Source organism: Myxocyprinus asiaticus, chromosome 43 (assembly GCF_019703515.2).
Source record: "Myxocyprinus asiaticus isolate MX2 ecotype Aquarium Trade chromosome 43, UBuf_Myxa_2, whole genome shotgun sequence".
Taxonomy (NCBI): Eukaryota; Metazoa; Chordata; class Actinopteri; order Cypriniformes; family Catostomidae; genus Myxocyprinus; species Myxocyprinus asiaticus.
The window spans coordinates 27,934,500-27,957,852 of NC_059386.1; the positions used below are offsets into that span (position 1 = coordinate 27,934,500).

Genomic DNA, 23,353 nt, shown 5'->3' on the forward strand with positions numbered 1-23,353 from the left:
CTAACTGAAGAGGAAATACAGCACATTTGCCATGCTGCAAATTAGTTAATTTAAGAGTGAGACTTCGACTAAACTGAACTTAGGATAGAAACTTAGAGGGAATAAAAAAATATTTGTAAATGTTACAGCATTCAGATATTTCTGTGTTTGGAGTTTAAAATATTGTATGTATCAAATGAAAAGGAACCTATAATGCAAGAAATGCTGAATTTTGATAAATTCAGCAATGCATGAGGACTGAGAATATAAGACTTATTTCATGAGTCTTTTGGAGGTAGTCCAAGCTTTTTCACACACATGTACATAGTTTTAGATGTTGGATAAAGCTATTGGGTCATGCTCAAAACATTTTGATTTCGGACTTACAGAATATTTACATTTTCAATTCCATTCAGTTCATTTTTCACCCATGAAAACTAAGGGTGTCAATAGCATCACAAAACATGCACCACTGATTAGACTTAATAAATCATACCTATAAATCTTTTATTTTTTTTCAAAACAAATCTTATAGATGTACATTAAACAATGTAACACTAATGGCATATTTAAATGAACTATGAAGAAAAATTACAGTTAAAATGCAAATTAATAACTTTTTCAACATGGTGGGAAAATCACTATATGCACATTTTAGCAGCATCTTCTTCCTCTGAACTTTGACCTTGGAAGTTCTTCCCACAACTTTTAGTATTTTCAAAATACAAGTTTTTAACATTGATAAAGCCAATTAGATTAAATCAAGGGACACACATTCTTTTAAAATATTTAAATTATTAATTACTTATCTTGTTTAGCTTTTTGCAAACTTGTTAGGTCTTGCACTAATGCAAAAACAAAATGAGTAAAAAAACAAACAAACAAACAAACATAAATAACTGTAAATGTCATTGAAATGAAAGGATTTTTTCAGACAACTGACAAATCAACATTTATTTTCTAAAAAATGTGTAAAACAAACAAACAAAAAAACAGTACACATAATTTAATAAAAGGTTAGGTTATAAATTGGGTTTCTTGACTATTTGACATCTTTCTCATGACTGAAAGTCAAGGGACATGTTTGTTACCATATTTTGATAATCACCCTTTTGACAAATGTCCGGGTGACACTTTACAATAAGGTTCCATTCGTTAACATTAGTTAATGCATTTGGTATCATGAACAAACAATTAACAATATATATATATATATATATATATATATATATATATATATATATATATATATATATAGTTCATAGTGCATTAACGAATGCTAACATATACAACTTTTAATTTAAAAAATGTATTACGTATTATGTTGAAATTGACATTAAACAAGATTAATAAATGCTTAATAAGTGTTGTTCATTGTTAGCTCATGTTAACTAATTTTGTTAACTATGTTAATGTAACCTTATTGTAAAGTGTTTCTAATGTCTACTTGGGAATCAGTAAGAAAGTTGAATACTCAAGAAATGGATTTTCCGAAACAAAGCTGGATAGTTTACCAGTTTCAAAAAAACTACCCGAAATCAGCTTTTCTGTTGTGACTGTAGATTGAACTACAAGGATGTGACGCGACTGCCACCATACGGTCAACACATGAACTGCAGCGCCAAATTCACCTCAAGACTACAGAAAGCTTCCCGTCTTCCATTGGTTATACCAGCAGATAGTCCCGCCCCAAACTCACACTATTGGTCGAGCCAATTTTGCTGTGTAGGGCTTGACGGGCTGCTAAAACAAAATGTTTTGAAAGCACCACATTTAACAGTTTGGAATCTTAAAATTAAAGTAACAATTTATGATTCAAAACGGTGTGATGAAACCAGACCATATAAAACTCTACAAGTGAAAAGATAGGGGATCTCAGTGTGCTTATAAAATCATTACACAGTCATTCCACAGATTTCATTTTATTATGACAAATGTACAAGATTGTAAATCATATGAAAGAAATTACAATACCGTTACCAAAAACATCCAAAAGAGGAACAGACGAACACAAAGGGCGTTTCTAAAAGCTAAAATCAGACGACGTCTGTCCATCTGCTGTCAAATATCTTAAAACACTGGTGCTGGAATCCCTCATCAAATTAAACAAAATGTGATGACAAATACAAATATATAGTGTCTCGTAATGCTGTCTGTACCTTTGTTTTTAAAATATAACAATAATTCTACATTGGCCCAATACTGTTAGAAATGCCCTTTGTAAAGGGGTCCCGAATTCTCATCTGAGAAAATTAGGAATATATTCTCCAAACTCCATGGCCTAATTCTGCAAGATAAAAAAAAAAAAAAAAAAATTGACTAAAAGACATGTGCATGCCAAACATACACATTATTTTACAAGACATTTTTACATAGCTTTTGCTGATCAATGCTGACATCCATGTTTGTTGGGAATCAGGTCAAATGCTTTCCCCTCCAAGAACAGATTTTTGGAAATGTTTTAGCAATCAGTGGTAAATGGGACAGAGAGGCTGAAAACCCTCAAAGAAACAAAACCAAATGCATTGATGAAAATGACAGATAGACAAACCCTAACCCACTTTGAAGAGGTACAAAATATACCTACAAAAAAAACAAAAACAAATTATAAACAGCTGCAATCGTAAAAGGACTGCTATATATTGTCTAAATGATTTAAAAATGCTTCTAATATGTTACAGAAAAACTACAGATATACACACAAGGATAATGCAAGATTATACCATGTCATTTCATTGTGCCTGTAGCAGAGGGGTCTCTCTCTCTCGTTCTCACCAGTCTGGTGCTCTCTCCACATCATGCTGCTCTCAGAAGGTTTAAAATCATTTTAATGTCACCAACAACATGAACTTCTGTCCTTAAAAATAGAGGATTCAGAATCTCTTCTTGTGTGTCTTCCAAGAAAAATGTATTGCTTCATAATTGATGGAAAAATAAACATAATTCATGTCAACATAATTAGCATGTATCAAAAAAGCAAAATATTAAAATGGTTATATTAATATATTTATACAGACATAGAGCAGTGGAACAGACACAAGCAGGACTGATGGCAAAAGAAGAATCCCTTTGATTAAATATCTGCACTAAAAAAAATGAGATGAACAGCACTAGAGGATTAAATGTCTTGATGCAAAGATTCTCTCAAAGAAACAAATGGCACATATTTGTGGGTAAGAGTCCTTAGAAAATAATCATCTTTCAGCTGAATATTTGGCATTTGATGCATCAAAAAGCTGCCAGAGTGAATAGTGTTTGAACTTAATCAAAACAGATGTTAAAATTTTACAAATCAACAAAAGAAATACAGAAATCAGACTCAACATAACTGAATTTGACATGATTTTTGAATGTTGGCATCAGAAAATGAGACAAATTTTTACTATTAGACATTTCTTAGAAATATTTTAGGAATTTCAGAAATCCATTACTTTTGGTCTAATGAAAGAAGCAGCTGTCTGATCAAGGAATAATTTCAGTTACAAATTACAATTTCAGTAATAAATATTGTATAACAAAACAAAGCTTATCATGACATCACTTAAAAACTTTTCTCCACCAAATGACACTCTGAAACCAATCGGTAGAAATTAAACTTTCTCTCCAATTAGATTACAAAAGATGAGTTTAAAAATGGCCTCAGAGTGGAACATAATGTTAAAGAGATTTGCACTTTATTGCAAATATCTAGTGCGGAACTTCACTGAAATGTGGTTTGTCTCATCTTACACAACGGTCCCTCCACACTAACCCCACCCACATTCAGTCTCCAGCTCCACCTGCTTCCCATTGACTCCACCCACTTTCAGTTCTCTCGCAGAAATGTGCAACTGACAGCAGTGAAGATCATCACATCTCACACAAACTCAACAAATAAGAAAAACTCAATGACTCAACATCTGACTTGTGATCTGTAAATGAGCATGGCTAAGATATTAGTGTAAAAAGAGGTTTTAAAGGTTGTTTCCAGAGAGGGTTGGTTTGTTTGAGAGAGATCCCTCTTATCAAACACAAAGAAAAAGATACTTTAAAAGGAATATCTCAGAGAGTCTCTTAGAAGTTTCTCCTTCCCTTGATACTTTTACTCAGTAAAATATTTACAGCTATTATCGTGCCACTGAGGCCAGGATTCAAACAGGACTGCAGCATTCTGTCCCTGGTTTCTTCTGCAGACATGTCTAATGGGGACCGTGTGTTTGTCATGATCCAGAAGACGTCAAGATCATACATGGAGGATTCTGACAGTGCAGGAAGGGGGGGGAGGAAGTTTTGAAAAAAAGAAAAAGAAAAATGGTTTTACAGATAAAGAAAAAAGTCCTACAACTGTTCACTGTTGCAGACATAATCTACAAGGTCTGTAACACCCAAAAGGTCATCTTCATCTTCTTCCTGCGGGGCCATCTCTATGCCATTTGGCGCTATAGTTACAGCTGTTGGGGCGTTGGCATTTTTAGGCCCCACCCCCACCCCAAGGCGTGGAATGACACCTTCCAAACTCTTCACTGGTCTCTGTCCATTAGTGGGAGGAAGCTCCACCAAGTTGTAGTCCAGGGGACTGGGCCCTTTGGCAATGGTCTCTTCCTGCTCTTTCTCAACTGGGCTCTTCTTCACCTCCTCCTCACTCTCACTGTCGTTGTCAGAATCAATGCGGTTTACACGCTTGCGGACAGGCCGGGGCTCTTCCTCGGATTCATCTGAATCATCATCGTCGTCGTTGTCGTCTTCCTCAGATTCTCTCCGGCGTTTAAGAGACAGACGTCTGTGCTGCTTCCTGGATTCTTCCTCGGATGAGTCCGCCCTTTTCTTCATAGGCTTCCTCTCTTCTTCATCAGAGTCAGCGTATTGGAAAGTAACTGGAGGACAAAGACACAAAAAAGTCATTATGACAGCAAACATCAAACCTTTTTGAACCACTGAAAGTGAAACCTACATGCAAAAAGGATGATCTCTACTTACTAGTCAGCCCTCTACATTGCGAGTAAATCACTCGCATATGCAAATAAAATTTGTCTGTTTTCAGCCACTGGCTAGTAAATGTTCAGATTTCATTCTCCAGTGATTGAGTTGTGTAGTGGTGAAGAACTTAAGCACAGCGTAGAGGTCTGCAACCCGACCCAGGCCCGACGGGACCCGAGAACCTACGGGTTTCGGGCCGGGTTTGGGTCTGTTTTTCAAGTAATCTGATGTAATCCTTTGGGCTGGGTAGGGTCAGGCCACACGGTCTCAGGTACGGGTCGGGTTTCATTTTAAGGCCCGTGCAGACCTCTAGCACAGCGATCCCTGTACTGAATAAAAAGCTGCCGTTTAAGAAGCTGAATTCAGCCTTGTCTTTTACTGCGTGCTGTGTCTCGTGAGCGTGCACTCTGAAGGAAATTTACCTTATTTGGCTGCAGTGGGTCCTTAGGTGTCGTGATTGTGCTGTCACCATCGCTTTAGTTGAGCCGTGATATGCCAGTTACATTTACATTTTATTTAACTACGTCAACTCTGATTTTGCTTAAACTTTTCCAAAGACTGTTTTCTCAACATTCTCCATTTTACAGCATGGCTACAGACCAGTAATGCACCTGTTGGATGTCTACTAGAAGGTAAAAGTGTTGCAAAACTCGAGAGCTTGTAGATTTGAATTTGAGAACTTTTACAATAAATATTTGTACAAGTCAATACACATTATGCAAGTAATAATTTCCTTTTGGCTCATTCTGTGTATTTTGTGTCCAAAGAAGAGATTCACACACTCCATTTTCATTTCATGTCTCTTTTAATATCCTTTTTTGTAATGTACAGTCAGTTGCTCGAAAAGTTAAAAATAAACATTAATTCTAATCATACATTGCACGGATGAGGGAAAAAACAACATGCAACCTCTCGTTAATGTGCGCTGATTCAACTGTAAACATTTGCTCCCGGAGCTGCCGGTTCTCTTAAAGTGACAGCACAGTTTTAGCGCTTGTTATCCATATCAATGTAAATACTTGTAAATCGTACAAGTGCATATAAACAAACTTGTAATAAAATGTAGTAAGTGTAATAAATGTGTACATGTAAATATTTAAAGTTCCAATCATACATTATGAAATATTTTAACTTCAACAAATATTGTAAATATGGAAGAATTTGACAAATAGGCTCTTGCAGCATCTATACAGGGGTTTTTACAAAACCTAATGTTTTTACATAGTACTTTTTATATATTAGCACTTAAACTATTATTTTTATAATACAATTATTGTTATATGTGGAATTCTATTTTCATTATGTTCCAACCTTGTGAACGTTTTGCTAAAAATGTATATGACATTTTTAAACAGTGACAACAGCATGTATCATTACTATAAATACAATTTCATGACATCATATACATTTACAGATTGCGAAATTTGTACTTTAAAAAAAAGCTAAAATGTGATTTAAATAATATATCTCGCAAACTATATATGAATGATTTATATATGTGAAGATGCCCCTTTCTCTGTTTACTTAATATCTTTTTCAGTTGCATAACGCTAACAAGTATTCAAAAGTCTGGCGAGTAAAACAAAAAGTGTACTAGCCAATGGCAATTCTTTCTCCAGCTTGGGTTGCAAATGACCAATTAACTGGCCCATATTTAATTGTTTTAAGGTTTATTCGCCACATTCGATAAATGTGTACACTTATCCGATTAACAGAAATGTTAGCTCCTCATTGTGTCAGTTCATTGATAATAAACCAATTGTTTTCATTTTTTTGTGAATTTTGAGTAAATATTGTTTGAAATTCAAAGTACATTTCATTTCAGCAATTTTAACATTCATTCACAGTTATTAAATTGTATTATGTACAGGTGCATCTCAATAAATTAGAATGTCGTGGAAAAGTTCATTTATTTCAGTAATTCAACTCAAATTGTGAAACTCGTGTATTAAATAAATTCAATGCACACAGGCTGAAGTAGTTTAAGTCTTTGGTTCTTTTAATTGTGATGATTTTGGCTCACATTTAACAAAAACCCACCAATTCACTCTCTCAAAAAATTAGAATATGGTGACATGCCAATCAGCTAATCAACTCAAAACACCTGCAAAGGTTTCCTGAGCCTTCAAAATGGTCTCTCAGTTTGGTTCACTAGGCTACACAATCATGGGGAAGACTGCTGATCTGACAGTTGTCCAGAAGACAATCATTGACACCCTTCACAAGGAGGGTAAGCCACAAACATTCATTGCCAAAGAAGTTGGCTGTTCACAGAGTGCTGTATCCAAGCATGTTAACAGAAAGTTGAGTGGAAGGAAAAAGTGTTGAAGAAAAAGATGCACAACCAACCGAGAGAACCGCAGCCTTATGATTGTCCAGCAAAATCGATTCAAGAATTTGGGTGAACTTCACAAGGAATGGACTGAGGCTGGGGTCAAGGCCTCAAGAGCCACCACACACAGACATGTCAAGGAATTTGGCTACAGTATTCCTCTTGTTAAGCCACTCCTGAACCACAGACAACGTCAGAGGCGTCTTACCTGGGCTAAGGAGAAGAAGAACTGGACTGTTGCCCAGTGTTCCAAAGTCCTCTTTTCAGATGAGAGCAAGTTTTGTATTTCATTTGGAAACCAAGGTCCTAGAGTCTGGAGGAAGGGTGGAGAAGCTCATAGCCCAAGTTGCTTGAAGTCCAGTGTTAAATTTCCACAGTCTGTGATGATTTGGGGTGCAATGTCATCTGCTGGTGTTGGTCCATTGTGTTTTTTGAAAAGCAAAGTCACTGCACCCATTTACCAAGAAATTGTGGAGCACTTCATGCTTCCTTCTGCTGACCAGCTTTTTAAAGATGCTGATTTCATTTTCCAGCAGGATTTGGCACCTGCCCACACTGCCAAAAGCACCAAAAGTTGGTTAAATGACCATGGTGTTGGTGTGCTTGACTGGCCAGCAAACTCATAAGACCTGAACCCCATAGAGAATCTATGGGGTATTGTCAAGAGGAAAATGAGAAACAAGAGACCAAAAAATGCAGATGAGCTGAAGGCCACTGTCAAAGAAACCTGGGCTTCCATACCACCTCAGCAGTGCCACAAACTGATCACCTCCATGCCACGCCGAATTGAGGCAGTAATTAAAGCAAAAGGAGCCCCTACCAAGTATTGAGTACATATACAGTAAATGAACGTACTTTCCAGAAGGCCAACAATTCACTAAAAATGTTTTTTTTATTGGTCTTATGATGTATTCTAATTTGTTGAGATAGTGAATTGGTGGGTTTTTGTTAAATGTGAGCCAAAATCATCACAATTAAAAGAACCAAAGACTTAAACTACTTCAGTCTGTGTGCATTGAATTTATTTAATACACAAGTTTCACAATTTGAGTTGAATTACTGAAATAAATGATCTTTTCTACGACATTCTAATTTATTGAGATGCACCTGTATATATCAGTATAACGGCCACCCTATTCTCTAGATATCAGTTTTGGCATGAAAACCCCATATTGGTCTAATGTTAATCATCTTCACTGTTTTATTATTTAAAATCCTCATATCAACCAGGTTTGGGTTATACTGTGTCAGAGGACTGATTTCAAGTTAAGGTGATACAGCAATATTATTGAAGATTATGGTGATATAACAGTTATTTATAATGTCAGGGTTATATATAACAATTCAGCCATATTCTGTGAATATGAATTTCTCTTTATAAACAATGTTAAAGTTTATTAGATTTAAACAAGTAGTAAATGAGACTGACCTTCACTGTCAGAGCTGGAAAGGTGTCTGCGCATCTTCTTTTTGTCTCTGTTGGTGCTGGCCTGCGAGCCGTCGGAATCAGAGCTTTCGCAGTAATTCACCTGCTGCTTACGGCTCCTATGAGACCGCCGACAGCGGATGTCCAGATCGCTGTCACTGAATTCACTAGAACCTTCCGTCACTGTGCACAAATATACACCATCAGAATACAGTGCTTAACCTTCAGAAAATGTTGTTCATCCACCTCAGCATATAATATATACTTCATATACATATTATAATATAAAAAAATGGGTTGTTTTATTTGTCATGTTTTTATATGAGGTTTGAAATATTTTCAACCCTGTTGCCAAAATTTGAGATGTCTCAATACAGTTTAAAACCCTGATTTGTATGATTTTGTTATTTCTCGCAATATACATTGCATACAAATGGAAATTAAAATTTATCAAATAAAAAAAAATCTATGTCAAAATGGGTAGCAGGGTTGCAGATTTAATTAAAATTAGGCTATTACTCAGTAGAAGCTGACTAGTTCGGAATCAGACGTTGCTTGTAGTTACTGAGAAACTTATACTTCTTACAAAGTAAATATTTGTGTACATATTATACCTAAATTACATATTTATATCCATTTAATATTAAATAACATTTTAATATAAATATTAAATTAATTTAATATCTAAATTAAGTAAAATATATAATTTATATTATTTAATATTTAAGGTATAAATATTTGTTAGATCATTTTTCTTACAATAACTTTGGTAAAATTGCCCCTTTATAGAGCTGCTACGGTTCTAGTCCAAAAACACGGAAGGGAATTCACCATGGGTTCTCTCAGGATTTTCCAAAATCCACGTTTGAGTTACGAAAGTGTGTAATTTATGTTCTTTTTTTCTTTCTTTTTTCTTTTATCCCCTATTCTCCCAATTTGGAATGGCCAATTCCCACTACTTAGCAGGTCCTTATGGTGGCACGGTTACTCACCTCAATCCGGGTGGTGGAGGACAAGTCTCAGTTGCCTCCGCTTTTGAGACAGTCAATCCGTGCGTCTTATCACGTGGCTTGCTGTGCATGACACCGCGGAGACTCACAGCACATGGAGGCTCATGCTACTCTCCACGATACGTGCACAACTTACCTCGCGCCCTATTGAGAGCGAGAACCCCTAATCGCGACCACGAGGAGGTTACCCTATGTGACTCTACCCTCCCTAGCAACCAGGCCAATTTGGTTGCTTAGGAGACCTGGCTGGAGTCACTCAGCACGCCCTGGATTCGAACTCGTGACTCTAGGGTTGGTAGTCAGCATCAATACTGTAATTTATGTTCTAAACCAAAACGTCCATTATAAAAACTCATAGGAAAATCCAGAGGTAACCCATGGCGAATTAGCCTTCCGGGTTCGCCAACAAATTGACATTATGTCTGAACAGCTCTATTGCTTTAAAAAAAAGTATATATGGAAACCAATATGTACCCCATTAGCGGAAAGTGGCATAAAGTCAAACGTGAAATCCTCACCTATCTCTTCCTCATCCTCCTCTTCATCAGTTTCCAGCTCCTCATCATCTGAGTATCCTCTGGGTTTGCGTCTCCTACGTGGCGGTTGTCTTCTGCATCGACTTCGGATTGCCTTCCGTCTGGGTTTTGTCCGTGGGTCATCACCATCACTCCCAAAGTCGCTGTCCTCTTTAGACGGACCTTCTGCTTCACTTTCTCCATCATTATCAGTAACCACAAACTCCTCCTCCTCTGAACTGGTGACCAATCAGAGCAGAGCGTGTGTCACTGGGGAACTGTGAGATTTTTTTGTAGGAAGTAAACGCTGGTTACCACGACTGTTTTATGTTACCTGTTGCTGAGACGGAACTCGTCCTCGCTTTCCTCCTCATCCGCTGTGCTGTCGCTGTCCAGATCGTTGAGACGCCGGCGCTTTTTCCGTTTCTGACTTGGGTTGGGTCGTCGTGGCCGGCCGTTCTCCTTCCCATCCTCTTGTAGGATGGTGGACATGTCCTTTCCTCTGTGGCCTGTGATGTTTGCCATGTCCTTCCCCCGACCTGCTCCTGTATAACGTCACATGACATTTGTCTAAACCACCACATTCAGGCTCAAACATCAACATGAATAACACTAGCACGTTGTAAATGTTCCTCTACCTCCTCCCTCAGCCTCTTTGATGTCTTCCTCAATTGCCTCTTCGATGGCTTCATCAAACTCATCAAATCTAAGAAAAAGTATAATACATATATACAGTAACTAAGATGTCAGAGAATAAAAATTTGGTAAATACAGCCGGCAGATGATGTACCTGTAGCTTATGTATTTCTTTGCCCTTGTTGATCTCCGTCCCCAAGTTTTGCTTTTCTTCACCTCCTTTTTCTCTTTTACCACCTCCTCTTCCTTTTCTTCCTCCACTTCAACCTTAAAAAAAATACACAAACTTTGAGCTTACAGAGGTGTAAGATAATCACCTACGTCAGAAAATAAGATAACTTCAAATATTGGTTTTAAATGTCAAGCAAAGACACAAAGATAAAATAGACGTTTCATGTGGTTGATCATTTAAGTTCACCAAGTCCATTTTTATATCTTTAAATAATATTTCAGCTTCATGGCAGCAGATGTTAACAGTGCAGGTGGCTTTTAATGCTCCTTGATCTGGTGTAAATTTGGATCCAGTTTTAGGATCAAAAAGTATGATCTCATTCACTTTAAGGATCTATTTATTTTAGCCATTCCTAATATTAAAGGGAAAGTTCATCAAAAAATGTTCTCTCATCATTTACTCACCCTCATACCATCCCAAATGTGTTTGACGTTCTTTCTTCTGCTGAACACCAACAAAGATTTTTAGAAGACTATTTCAGCTCTGTAGATCCATACAATGCAAGTGAATGGTGGCCAGATCTTTGAAACTCCAAAAAGCACATAAAGGCAGCATAAAATTATTCCATGTCTTCAGAAGCGATATGATAGGTGTGGGTGAGAAACAAATCAATATTTAAGTCCTTTTTTACCATAAATTCTCCTCCCTGCCCAGTAGGTGGCAATATGCACGATAAATGAGAATTGCCAAAAACAAAATTAATGTGAAGAATGTGAAAGTGAAGATTTGTAGTAAAAAAGAACTTAAATATTGATCTGTTTCTCACCCACACCTATCAAATTGCTTCTGAAGAAATGGATTTCACCACTGGAGTCATATGGATTACATTTATGCTGCCTTCATGTGCTTTCTGAACCTTCAAAGTTCTGGCCACCACTCACTTGTATTGTATGGACCTACAGAGCTGAAATATTCTTATACAAATCTTTGTTTGTGTTTTGCAGAAGTCATAGAAATCTGGAATGGCATGAGGGTGAGTAAATCATGAGAGAATTATCATTTTTGGGTGAACTACCCCTTTAATATTCATGATAAATATGTCATGAAGCATTGCAGGCACTTACAGAAGGTGTAATGATGTTCTCCAAGCTGATGCCAACATACACCAGTCGCTCTTTCCTGTTAGGAAAAAATACAAACAACATCATATCTTATTAAAAGCCGGTATTCACCCTCTTGCACTGGCCAAATTTGTAATTGGCAACACACTAAGTGGGTAACTGGAGATATTCTGGCAATTTTTGTCAACTGCTTATGACAAATTAAAGTTTGACTCATTGTGTTGGCACAAACATCATTTCCTCTTTAATCACCTTCGTTCTGCACGTTCTTTCTTTTTCAGTGCGGCATCCAGGTTCAGCAACTGTTCTTCGAGCCTGTCGCAAAGTTGCTTCTGTGATAGAAATAAACAGCATCACTACCTGAATAACTACAGATTCCGGACAGAGCAATTTCAGTCAGGAAATCATGATTTCTGCATTCACTCACATGCTGACAGGGAGGGCAGAACCATTCCCCATCTGGAATGATCATGAGAGGAGGCCGCAGACAGGCAGTGTGGTATCCGCTATCACAGGAATCACACAGGAGTATCTAAAAGGACAGATATGAGAGATCAGAGACAGCACTACAAAAAAGGAGATGATGGTAAAGCTATTTTTTGGAACATAGGCATACCAGTTCTGGTTGATTGGGAAGGCCACAGTGTTTACAGGGATCATCATTGGGTTCATCACCATCTGATGAAGAGGTAGAGGAATCAGAGCTATTTCGCTCTCGGTTTCTCCTTTTCTTTCTGGTCTTCACCACCTTATAGTCTTCGTCACTGTCATCCTCTTCCGTCTCCTCTTCCTCACTCTCACTCTCCTCATAATCATCGTCAGAACCTTTCTTTTTACGTCTCATGCGAGACCATTGTGTCCGTCTTCGACGTCTCCCGCCCTGTTGTATAATGCGTAGCATTATGTATGGCTTCTAATTTCAAAGATTTTTTTAGGTTACAACAATCAATTACACTGCAACATATAAGAAAAAAAATAAATCTCAATAATCTCAAGATAATCTCAACATTTGGCTGATTAATCAGTCTTGTTGAACTGGCGATCATTAATTAATAATAATAAATAATAATAAAGGCACAAACCCTTTGTTTAGTTTGGCCATCCGACTCAGTTTTCCTCGGTTTCTTCTGTACAGCCTCCTCTTCCTCTTTTTCCTTCTCGTTTTCCTCCTTTTCCTTCTCCAACACTGGAGTCGTCTGCTTCCGCTCCGCCCTCCTGTCCTGGATCTCCACTACTTTTGCGGTGGGTCTGCAGATTCTGGGAGATCTTCTCAAGCATCTGCCTTCAGTCGTCTCTGACTCCGAGTCTCCCTTGGCCTCCTCTCTCAGGAGCTCTGCCTTCCGTCTGTGAGCTGGGATCTTGATTTTAAGACGTAGGCCTTCCACATTTTTCTTTTCTTCTTGTTTCTCTTCTGGCTTAACCTTGTCCTTAGAAAGCCCTTTTGGAATTCTGGTTTCAGTAGCGTCACTCTCTTTCTGAACGTCACCTTTCTTTGACTCTTTTCTGGAAGCCTTGCCTTCCTCAGAAGTTGTGTCCGTCTTACATTTTTTGTTTGAGATTGTGTCTTGATCTGGAGAAACATCTGATTTGTTTTTGTCTTCTTTTCTAGTCCCACATCCCTCCTCAATGACTGACTGAACTTCATCAGCTTTAGTGGTCTCTGAATCAACTTCCATTGCCTTATCCTTGTTCCCTTCCTCTGAATATGGATCCTTGTCAGGTTTCTCAGAAATGTTGGATTCATTAGGTTGTTTTGTAGCTTTAACCTCTTTGACTGATTCTTTAGTAACAGATATTGCGTTCGATTTTTTAGAGCTATTTGCTTCTTCACTGGTGTCCATTTTCTCACATTCATCTTTAGTAGTTTCAGAATTCTCTTTTTTATCCATTTTAGATGTATCAGGTGCTTCTTCACAATCTGATTTCTCTGTTGTTTTTGATGTATATACCTTACTGGTTGAATCAGAAAGAGAAGAACTGTCAAGCTTCCCAGGAGCCAATTTAGGGGAGGTGGACCGTTCATGTTCATGGATGGAGGACTTTGCTTTTTCTGTATCTTCAGAAGATTTAGAGGCAGCAGCTTCACTGGTTGAGAGTTTGTCTCTTTTAGGCATAGACTGTATTGCAGCTTTCAAACCAATGGCAGCTGTTTCAGGTTCTGTACGATCAAGCTTTTTTTCTGTGGTTTTGTCCGCAGAGCTGTGATGAGGTTTAGTTTCTTCTGGACTTCTGGATGCGTTCCGAGACTTTTCAGTGTCTGAATGTGGTTTGATTGTTTCATGGGTAGAGGACTCTTTAGAGGGCTGGATCAGTTCTGTCTCCATCGCAGTGGGAGATTTTTCAGTCTCTTTGGAAGTAGTTGTCGTTGGTTGAGATGGATCATTTTTTTCATGGTCTTTATTGGAGTCTTTGGGAAATTTTTGATTTTCTTCTGGGAGATCTTTCTTTGACTCTTCACTTGGGTGATATTTCTTTGACGCTTCTTGTAGGAGTTCTGTCTTTGACTCACCTTGTGGGAGATCTTTGTCTGACTTTTCTTTTGGGGGATCTTTCTTTTGCCGTTCAGGTGGTGTTGTTGTGTTGAGTTCTTTAACATCCATACTTTTACTATTGTGAGCTTTTTTATCTTCAGTTTCAACTTCAGCACCAGGTTTATTTTCTGAGTGCTTGATGACTGTTGAGGCCTGTTGTTGTACATGGGTCTTCTCGTGAAGTTGAGAAGCTTCTAATTTTTCATTGTTCTCTTCTGCTGCACAGGATTCTCCAGGCTTGTCCACTTCCATCTGTTCTTCAGCAGTTGATCTGTTGTCATTCCTGTTCATCTCCTTCTCAGTTTGATCTGCCTTGCCCTCTTTTTTTCCCTCTTTGGATTCCTCAGACACACAAGACAGATTTTCCAAATCATTCTCTGCTGTTTCTCTTCGAAAACTTTTAGACCCTTTTTGTGGTTCACTCTCCGTTTTTTTAGGATGGGTAACATGGCCGTTTATCTTATCACCACTTAATCTGCTGTCATCATAACATGTCTGTGATTCTTTCACTGGAGCAACAGGTGCATTTCGTACTGTGACGGTGCCACTCACAATACTGCTGTCAAAGTCTTCATCTAGTTTCATCTCTCGCTTTTTCAGGGGGATTTTAGCTTGATGGTCATTTTTTAAGGCTCTCTGAGTCTCTTCTGCAGTTTTTCTCTTAATCTGCTCTGTCTGTTCTGCATTCTGTGAGGGTGTCGATGGGTCTTTGCCTTTCTCCTCCTCATTCTGTGGCTCTTCTTTGATTGGTCTGATAACAACGGCAGCGCTGTTTGGTGTCTCTGATTGTTTTTGCTGCTCTTCCTCCACCTTAGTGTCCTTTTTTGTTGGCAAAGCATCTGTGGTGTCCTTATTATCAGATATGGATGAAACAGATGACTTCTCATCTTTGATTTCTTCTTGAAGCAAAAAACACAATAAAGGTCAAATGAAAATCATTTCAACACGGAGACCAAACTCAACCTAAGTTGAGTAAATGCTAATAAAATACTATTACTTCTTTATTGTTTACATTCTTTTGCATATCTATCTGCCATACCTTCAGCTCCCTCTTTTTTCTTGTTCTCCTCACTGTCTGGGTGTGGACTATTACTAGATGAGCCCTCTTCTTGATCCTTCTTCACCAAGAGTGCTGGATCGATATGAGTCTTCAACAGCCCAAGGATCTGAGCCAGGTCGTCTCTATTTCTGCGTTGGAAAATAAAAAATTATTTTCAAGAAAATGATGTGAGTGAATCTGCTATTAGTGTTTTGTGAATAAGTACATTTAATTCAACTGGAAACTGATAGTAGAAGGCCTACCTTACTACACACTTCCAGGACGACCCATCCAGATCATCTTGTTCTTCCACATAGACCCTCACATTTTGGTCTTGGTCCAGTTGGAACCAGTACATAAGGCCATCTTTGTCTCTGCCAATGGGCTGGAGACGCATTTTATCTGGGTCCTCTTCATTGATAGCAGTCTTAAACTTCACGTTGTCATCAAACTGGCATTCACACAAGTACTTTTGTAAAAACAAAAAACATGATATTATCATAACATGTTAATAAAAATATAAAAAGGTAGTTGGCATCTCGGTCCTACGATGTGAAATGCTTTGCTCTAGTACTTTTTAAACAGCATTGTGCTAATTCTTTATAATTATTATGCATGCAACTTTTTGTGATCTTATTATTTATTTAGAAAATACATGGAATATTTGTACTTTTGAAATTTCAGTTGTCACACCGCAGGGCCATTTAAAAAGAACTAGTAATGGCAAAAAGGTGTTTTAAAATAGTGAAAAACGTATAAGAAATCGGGCATTAAATATACACTTTCCCTTATACAGTCATATACATTTTAAACTCAAATCTTGATTGTGAAAAAACAAGAAGTCAATGGACACGTTATTTGTCATCTACCCAGAAACAAAAATCACTTGATAATGAACTTTACAAAACAGCTTGCAACGTTTGCTGCAATGTTTAAACATAGATTTGACATCCCAATGCAATGTAACCCAATGGTGTAACATCAACTGATTTTCCTGTAAGGAAGATAACTAGGTTTCTTCCTGTCTTACCTTCAATATGCCTGTCTTGCACTCCACTGTCATCTCCCGATAACCCTTCTTTTCCAGTTCCCATGCCCATGTGGTGTTAAACTCCTGACAGATCTACAGCACAGAGTAATAAAGTCATCAAATATTAAACAGCTAACCTAGACAAACTGATGAGTAGGGCTGCAACAAACGATTATTTTGATAATCGATTAATCTAATTATTATTAGAACAATTATTCGACTATTCTGCGATTATTGCAACGATTAATCATTAGCTCTTAACCGATTATTCAGCTTGTGCCCTGAAATAAAAGGTTGTATTAAACGTGTTTGCTAACAATAAAGAGGACAAAATCATCTTTTAAAAATACCTCTAAATTACACTCACTGAATTAAAGGGAAAATATGCTTTTTATTAAGTTTAATTCAGTAAAGAAATTCACTGCAACAAATCCTATTGTTATCAAGTGTTTTTGTCTTGTTTTCCATTTAAAATTGTCTAAAAATCCATAAAACAAGATACATTTACTGGAGAAGCAACATATAAGATATTTAGACTTGCTTTAAGAGAATGTATCTTAAATATAAGTGTATTTTGTATATAAGTGTATTTTTTTCACTTGGTTATACTTCTGCGAGTGCAGTGAAGACACAATATACTTATATTCAAGATCTATTCTCTAAAAGCAAGTCTAAATATCTTATATGCTGCTTCTCAGGTGAATGCATCTTTTTAAAGGATTTTTAGATATTTTAAAATATTTGTATTTTTAATATTATATTCAACATTCTCAGATAACAATTTTTTCTTCTGCGGTATAGCTGCGAAAGTAAATGTACGTTGTTTTAAAGGAGTTTTAGATATTTATATTGGAAAACAAGCCAAAACAACAACAAATCAAAAATGTATTTTGTTGCAGTGTATAATGGGGCAAAGACTACCCTCTCTCTCACCTTCCTGTTCACTTCAATCCATCTTTAATTCACAAAAAAAAAAAAAAAACAAACTCTCTCTTATTAATAAAGCTGCATATAGCCAATTTTCTTCATGATAAGAAATGCACAGTGACATATATTATGGTTCAATAAGTAGCGAGACATCACGTTATAACCTAGCTGCAGCAAGCGTGCTCGCTCGAGGGATGACCGTCCCCGCGACAGTGTGTGCATCAACTGGGTGCAGTTTCAGTCTATCCACCTTAGATCGGGACATTCACACAACTCATAGAAGAAGCACTGACCGCACAGAGAAATGCCAGTTTTGGAGTTCGTAGTTATTTACATGACCTACTTCTGTATTATTTGAACTTTATTAAAGCTATAACGCATTAAATATAACTGCATTTAAGATGTAACGCCGGAGTGTTTCCATTAAAGACGCTCGACATGCAAGTTTTGCTTCAGCGGAGCGACAGCTCCAGCTCCAGCTCCACTTATTCCACAACGAGAGTGTTTCTGTATTTACTTATTTTGTATTTTTGCATTATAATTCCCTCATATTTTGCGATCTACATTACCTGAAGCTCTTTGGAAAGTTTAGAGTGCATCTGGACTGTGAGCTGTGTAATTCTTCCTCTCCTCAGTCAGGCACGAACTGCAGTGCTGCTCTCGCACCATCATTAGAGTTTAATGTGATCTCATGTTACATTAAATGAGATCAAACGACTATTCGACAACAACATTGTCGATAACATCAACTAATAATTCAGCCCTACTGATGAGACTGATATTTACTTAAAGTTAATGGCTCTTTGATGATCTCACAGCGATTCATATATTCAATCATTTGCATTCAAATAATTGATAATTCACAGTTCTTTTTGACATTGTTTGTTAAAGATAAATGGATCACGTACACTCAGAACATAAGTCATTTAATGTGTATGTTTGATGTTGAAAGTTTGGTTAATGAGATTGCCTTACCTTAATGAGATTCTTCTCCCATCTATCTGCAGACACAGACTTGCCAATTTTCCTCAGTAACTTCACGTGAAGGTCCACAAGGAGTTTAGGAACTGGGGACATCAAGTATTTAGAGATTAATGCAAACATGAAGCACAATTTAAATTCAAACAACTGTCTTTGAGACATGCTTGTATATGTAATATTGAGGTTTAGGGAAACAGAAAGTGACAAAATGGTAATGATTTTGAATAAATGTAATTCTTCTGTTGTCTAATTATTCATGTATGTGCATTAAGTTTGCACTGAAAATAACTGCACTGAGTGTATGTTCATTAATTGCTGTTGTTACTGTAGCTGGCAGTTCTCTTTGTGCCTCAATGAAGTATATATACTAGAGGTAGCCCAATATCTCGGTTTTACTGATTAATCGGTGCCGATAGTTGCTTTTTAAAACTATCAGTTATCGCAAAAAATCTATGCCGATAGTTGTTTTTTGTTAAATTCCACCTTGTTCCTCTGTGTCCGGTTCTACAGTATAACACCAGCCTCTAGAGATGAAATAAAAACAATCACTGACACCTCATTGGGGATTAGATGTATCAAACTCTTTCATCATTGACAATATTCATCCATATTTTTATTCTCACACCAATGAATATATATATATATATATATATATATATATATATATATATATATATATATATATATATATATATATTTTAGAAAATCAAGTGTTCTAAATTAAAGCAAGGGCATGCACAGAAACATTTGATTATATGGAAACATGTCATGTCAGCACATATATCGTGTCTCCAACTTTATATCTTGTGAACAATATTGAAAAACCTCATCTGGAGGAATATATATAAAAAGTCCTTAATCTGGTGAAGGCTATTAAAGGCTTAAATTGGTAAATACTTAAAAGCTGAAGTATGTAACGTTTACTGTGTTAAAATACTTTCTCGTATCCCACCTTAATATGTAGAGACAACTATAAGAAAGCCATTCATAGGTTAATTTTCTTGAAAACTGTAAACACTGTGTCTCTGTTGCACTATGAATATTGCTCTGTTTGTTTCGAGATACCCACTAAGACCAGCCCCAACAACATTACTCAACCAATGGTGTGAGTTGGGGGTGGGTCTATCTCTTTGTCTGACCAACCGCAAAGGGGGGGGCGGCGTATTCAGAAAGCTGTTTTGAAAACTTTGTTTATTTTTGCAATTCCGTTTGGTGGCACTAGTGGCGTAGAAATTACATACTTCAGCTTTAACTACAGAGCATTGTAACAGGCTAGTCACAGTCATTTCAAAATAAGAATTTCAGGCTTGTTTATAGTTAAAAGTCCTGTGTTATGCACCAAATCTTTATTTTTTTCTGGTTATTATTGGGATTTTGTTTGCACAATAAACTGCATCTGGGATTTTATTTATTTTGAACTCTTGTATCCTCTATGTCTGTGCCTGTCATAGTAATAGTAATATTTTTTACATTTTACAGAAAAAAAAGATGCTATGAAAGTAAATGGTGACTGATGCTAACACAATTTAAAAATCAAATAGTTTTTGGGTGAACTATCATTTAAAGGTACTACAGTTTTATAGTGGGAACAATAACTTTGATGACAACTATGGTTACTATGGTAAATATTTAAGTGTAGATATATAGGCAGATTCTGACGTGCATATTCATATGTATATGTTAGAGGTGGACTGATATCTAAGGTTGTGGAAAAGGCAGATAACCAATTAATCGGCCAATAGTTTTTTTAATCGATTTATAGTTCATGGCTCGACATTAATGCTTGTCTGGGAAAAAAAGTGGATTTTTATAAGGGCTGTTGAAAGAGAATTTAACTTGCCTGACCGGACAAGTAGCCTGATTAAAACATAAACAACAACAACAACAACAAAAAGCCTATATATGTGATATAGCCTAGTCCTGTGTCACTTATTACAAAGTTTATATTCTTATTCTGCTGTTGAAAATAATCTAGAGCACGTAATTTTATAATTCGCTAGCGATCTAGTAATAACTGCACGCTGTTAGATATTGACTGACAGGTGGTTTATGTGTGTGTGCAGAACAAGCCAGAATGCTCTTGGTAACGTGTATTTGTGCCTGAATGGTCAAAAACATTTACAAATTCCGCCAAAATGTCCATTTTGGTGAGGTTCTCATGTAAACACAGAGAGTTATGTCTGAAGTGAATGTAAACAGAACAAAAGCGGATTTATAAGTGTAAATGTAACCTAATAGACCTGCTGCTGTGTGTCTTTAATATTAATCAAACAACTATAACAAGAAAACGAGAAAACCACTCACTGCTCTTGGCTGGATAACTTTAGTGGCTTTAAAAAATATTAATTTATTATAATCATACAGTGAAGACCAGTAGTAGTCGCATTTCATTCTGAATGTTTCATACTTGAATACTGCTGTTAAAAACATTTAAAGCTGTTTTCTTCATTTGTATTTTTTTCTGTTATTTTTCATTTATTTCTATTCATTTTTATTGTTATTTTATTACTGGCTGTTTACTTGTCTTGAATAATTACTTGAGAACTTGAAACAATTCTTACATAAACAGTAAATTAGTTTGTGTTATTATTTGTTTTGGGATATTTTGGTATTGTGATAATGTATATTTTATGCATGGCAGATTTTGCTGTAACAGTGAGCACCCCTGCTGTAAATGGTGGTGAAGGAGGCTTTTTTTTTTTTTTATTTGAATACCAAACAGAACAGTATATAACTACCATATGACAATAGCCTCCTTCCCTACCCAGCACAGTTTACATTTCTGTTGTAATTTAAGAAAACAACAGAAACTTTGACATCTTACTTGAGCATGTAACTATTACTTATATGTTCTTTTTTCTTAAGTAACTTTTTTTTTACATGGACAAGTGTACGATCAATTTACTTCTCTGAAGGACAAGCACATGGCAATGCTTAATGTCGAGCCCTGACAATGGAAGTGAATGGTGACTGAGACAAACATTCTGCCAAACATCTACTTTTGTGTTTTATTGAAGAAAGTCATACGGGTTTGGGACAACACGAGGGTGTGTAAATAATGACAGAATTTTCATTTTTGGTTCAACTATCTCTTTAATATTAACCAACATTAGAAAGCGAACAAAATAACAAAATAATGGTTTTATAATAAGATTCTGAAAGCTCCTTACACTGTGTGAAATATATTCTATATTAACTTATGGTTTTATTGTAATAACAATAACTATGATATTTTGGCAGAAACTATGTTTACCGTGGTAAATGTATGTATACAAGTATGAACATATTTATCTAAATTTTCCACATTTCCATGCTTCACTTCAACGTATAAATGCCGAACGAACTTATAGTGCATAATACAGTTTAAAACCATTTTAGACTACAAATTTATTGACTATTGTTTACTTTCCCTGAAGTTTGACAATCAAAATAATCTGATATTTTCATTGCTCCCTCCCAGCAGCAGCGCGAGCAGGAAGTTTACACGTTCTACGCATGCGCACTGCTAACATCACACTAATTCGTGCCAAATTATTATTTAACTCAAAATTAACATTAATATTTAATTCCTCTCGACACACTCGTGCTTAACTTTTGACACAAGTTATTTTCCTCATTCAAAGCGTGACATATAAAGGCAGGTAAAGCGGCAATGTGTATCTTTGCTCTGTGATGTGCAGATAAATTGGAATAAAACACTCAGTCCAGCAAAACGCCAAAATCACTGGAAGAAACGGCGCATTAGATACACAAATTGCGACATAAACACAAACACTCGCCACTGGAGCACCGAGCGGCCCGTAAAGGATGCGAGTAAATTGCATGTGAAGCGCTTGGAGAGCAACAATGGAGGAGCGGCTCACCCGCGCTGCTGTCCTGCAGACCGCGCTCCAGCATCGGGAACGACACCTCCGGCAGGTCCAGCAGAGCTCCATAGCGCTCCAGGAACGAGCAGATGACAGCGAAGCTCGGGCACAAACCCGAGGAAGAACCGTTCGCTGCCTCCGAGGCAGACATAATTCCAAACCGAGCCGCTGGAGGACCACAACCTCCCCACAATGCACCGCTGCGACTATGGCAGCCACATGGACCAACAGCCTTTGCGGCAGAGACGCACAACTGATGTAAACAAACCATCAGCAGACAGACTGAGAGAGAGGTCGTCTACAGAGAAAGAACATTTAATAGATAGAAACACAACCAGCTCCTTACACACAACACATGTAAACAAACTAAAAAAAATAAATAAAAAAAACAATACAGAAAGAGAGTTATGTTCCATTTATGTTCAATTATGTTCCAGGGACACAAAACATATAACCACGCTTTATTTCTACTCTAAATGCAGTCTTAACATTGGTTCTATATTTTTTGCCTTGTGTCACATGCCGCCATGGTTGATTTCAAAGCAAGATTTTTTTCTTTTTGTCAAAAAGTAACGATGATGATATAATGATCATAGTTTGACTTAGCAGCATATCATTTTATAATTCTTTGTTATTTTGGTGGACCAAAACGACAAAACCATTTTAAAAACACAGAGAAAAGTGATGTTTATTCAATTGAATGCAGGGTCTGAAAGGGTTAATAGATAGAATACAACTGATGTAAACAAACCAGCAAAAGAGACACATGAAAGCACCCATAAAGGCCAATATCTGACAGAAAAAAGAAAGAGTGAAAGTGAGAATGCAACAA

The 23,353-nt window shown here is 36.8% G+C and overlaps 1 protein-coding gene across 3 annotated transcripts; it reads right to left on the reverse strand.

Moving 5' to 3' along the window:
* Window positions 1-1,885: 1,885 nt before the first annotated feature.
* LOC127433751 (remodeling and spacing factor 1-like) lies at window positions 1,886-22,940 on the reverse strand. Of its 3 annotated transcripts, none has more exons than XM_051685923.1 (16): window positions 22,519-22,940; window positions 18,650-18,741; window positions 16,748-16,840; window positions 15,981-16,186; window positions 15,718-15,866; window positions 13,230-15,577; window positions 12,764-13,060; window positions 12,575-12,679; window positions 12,400-12,479; window positions 12,151-12,205; window positions 11,009-11,121; window positions 10,857-10,924; window positions 10,553-10,763; window positions 10,222-10,457; window positions 8,697-8,876; window positions 1,886-4,832 (listed from the first exon to the last, which is right to left on the reverse strand). In XM_051685923.1, the coding sequence occupies exons 1-16, from the start codon at window positions 22,790-22,792 to the stop codon at window positions 4,297-4,299; spliced, it is 5,043 nt and encodes a 1,680-aa protein (XP_051541883.1). In that variant the 5' UTR covers window positions 22,793-22,940; the 3' UTR covers window positions 1,886-4,296. The 3 variants fall into 3 exon arrangements, with proteins under 3 accessions (XP_051541883.1, XP_051541884.1, XP_051541885.1); XM_051685924.1 differs by having other exon boundaries at window positions 13,230-15,574; window positions 22,519-22,939; XM_051685925.1 differs by having other exon boundaries at window positions 12,764-13,027; window positions 22,519-22,938.
* Window positions 22,941-23,353: the final 413 nt, after the last annotated feature.

Excerpts from the sequence above, each read along its gene's own strand:
- LOC127433751 (XM_051685923.1), bottom strand. The coding sequence starts at position 22,792 with ATGGTTTGTTTACATCAGTTGTGCGTCTCTGCCGCAAAGGCTGTTGGT. Across the intron at positions 10,925-11,008 it reads AAGAAATACATAAGCTACAG|ATTTGATGAGTTTGATGAAG; the intron begins GTACATCATCTG and ends ACTTTTTCTTAG. Across the intron at positions 4,833-8,696 it reads TTCCAGCTCTGACAGTGAAG|TTACTTTCCAATACGCTGAC; the intron begins GTCAGTCTCATT and ends TTTGTCCTCCAG.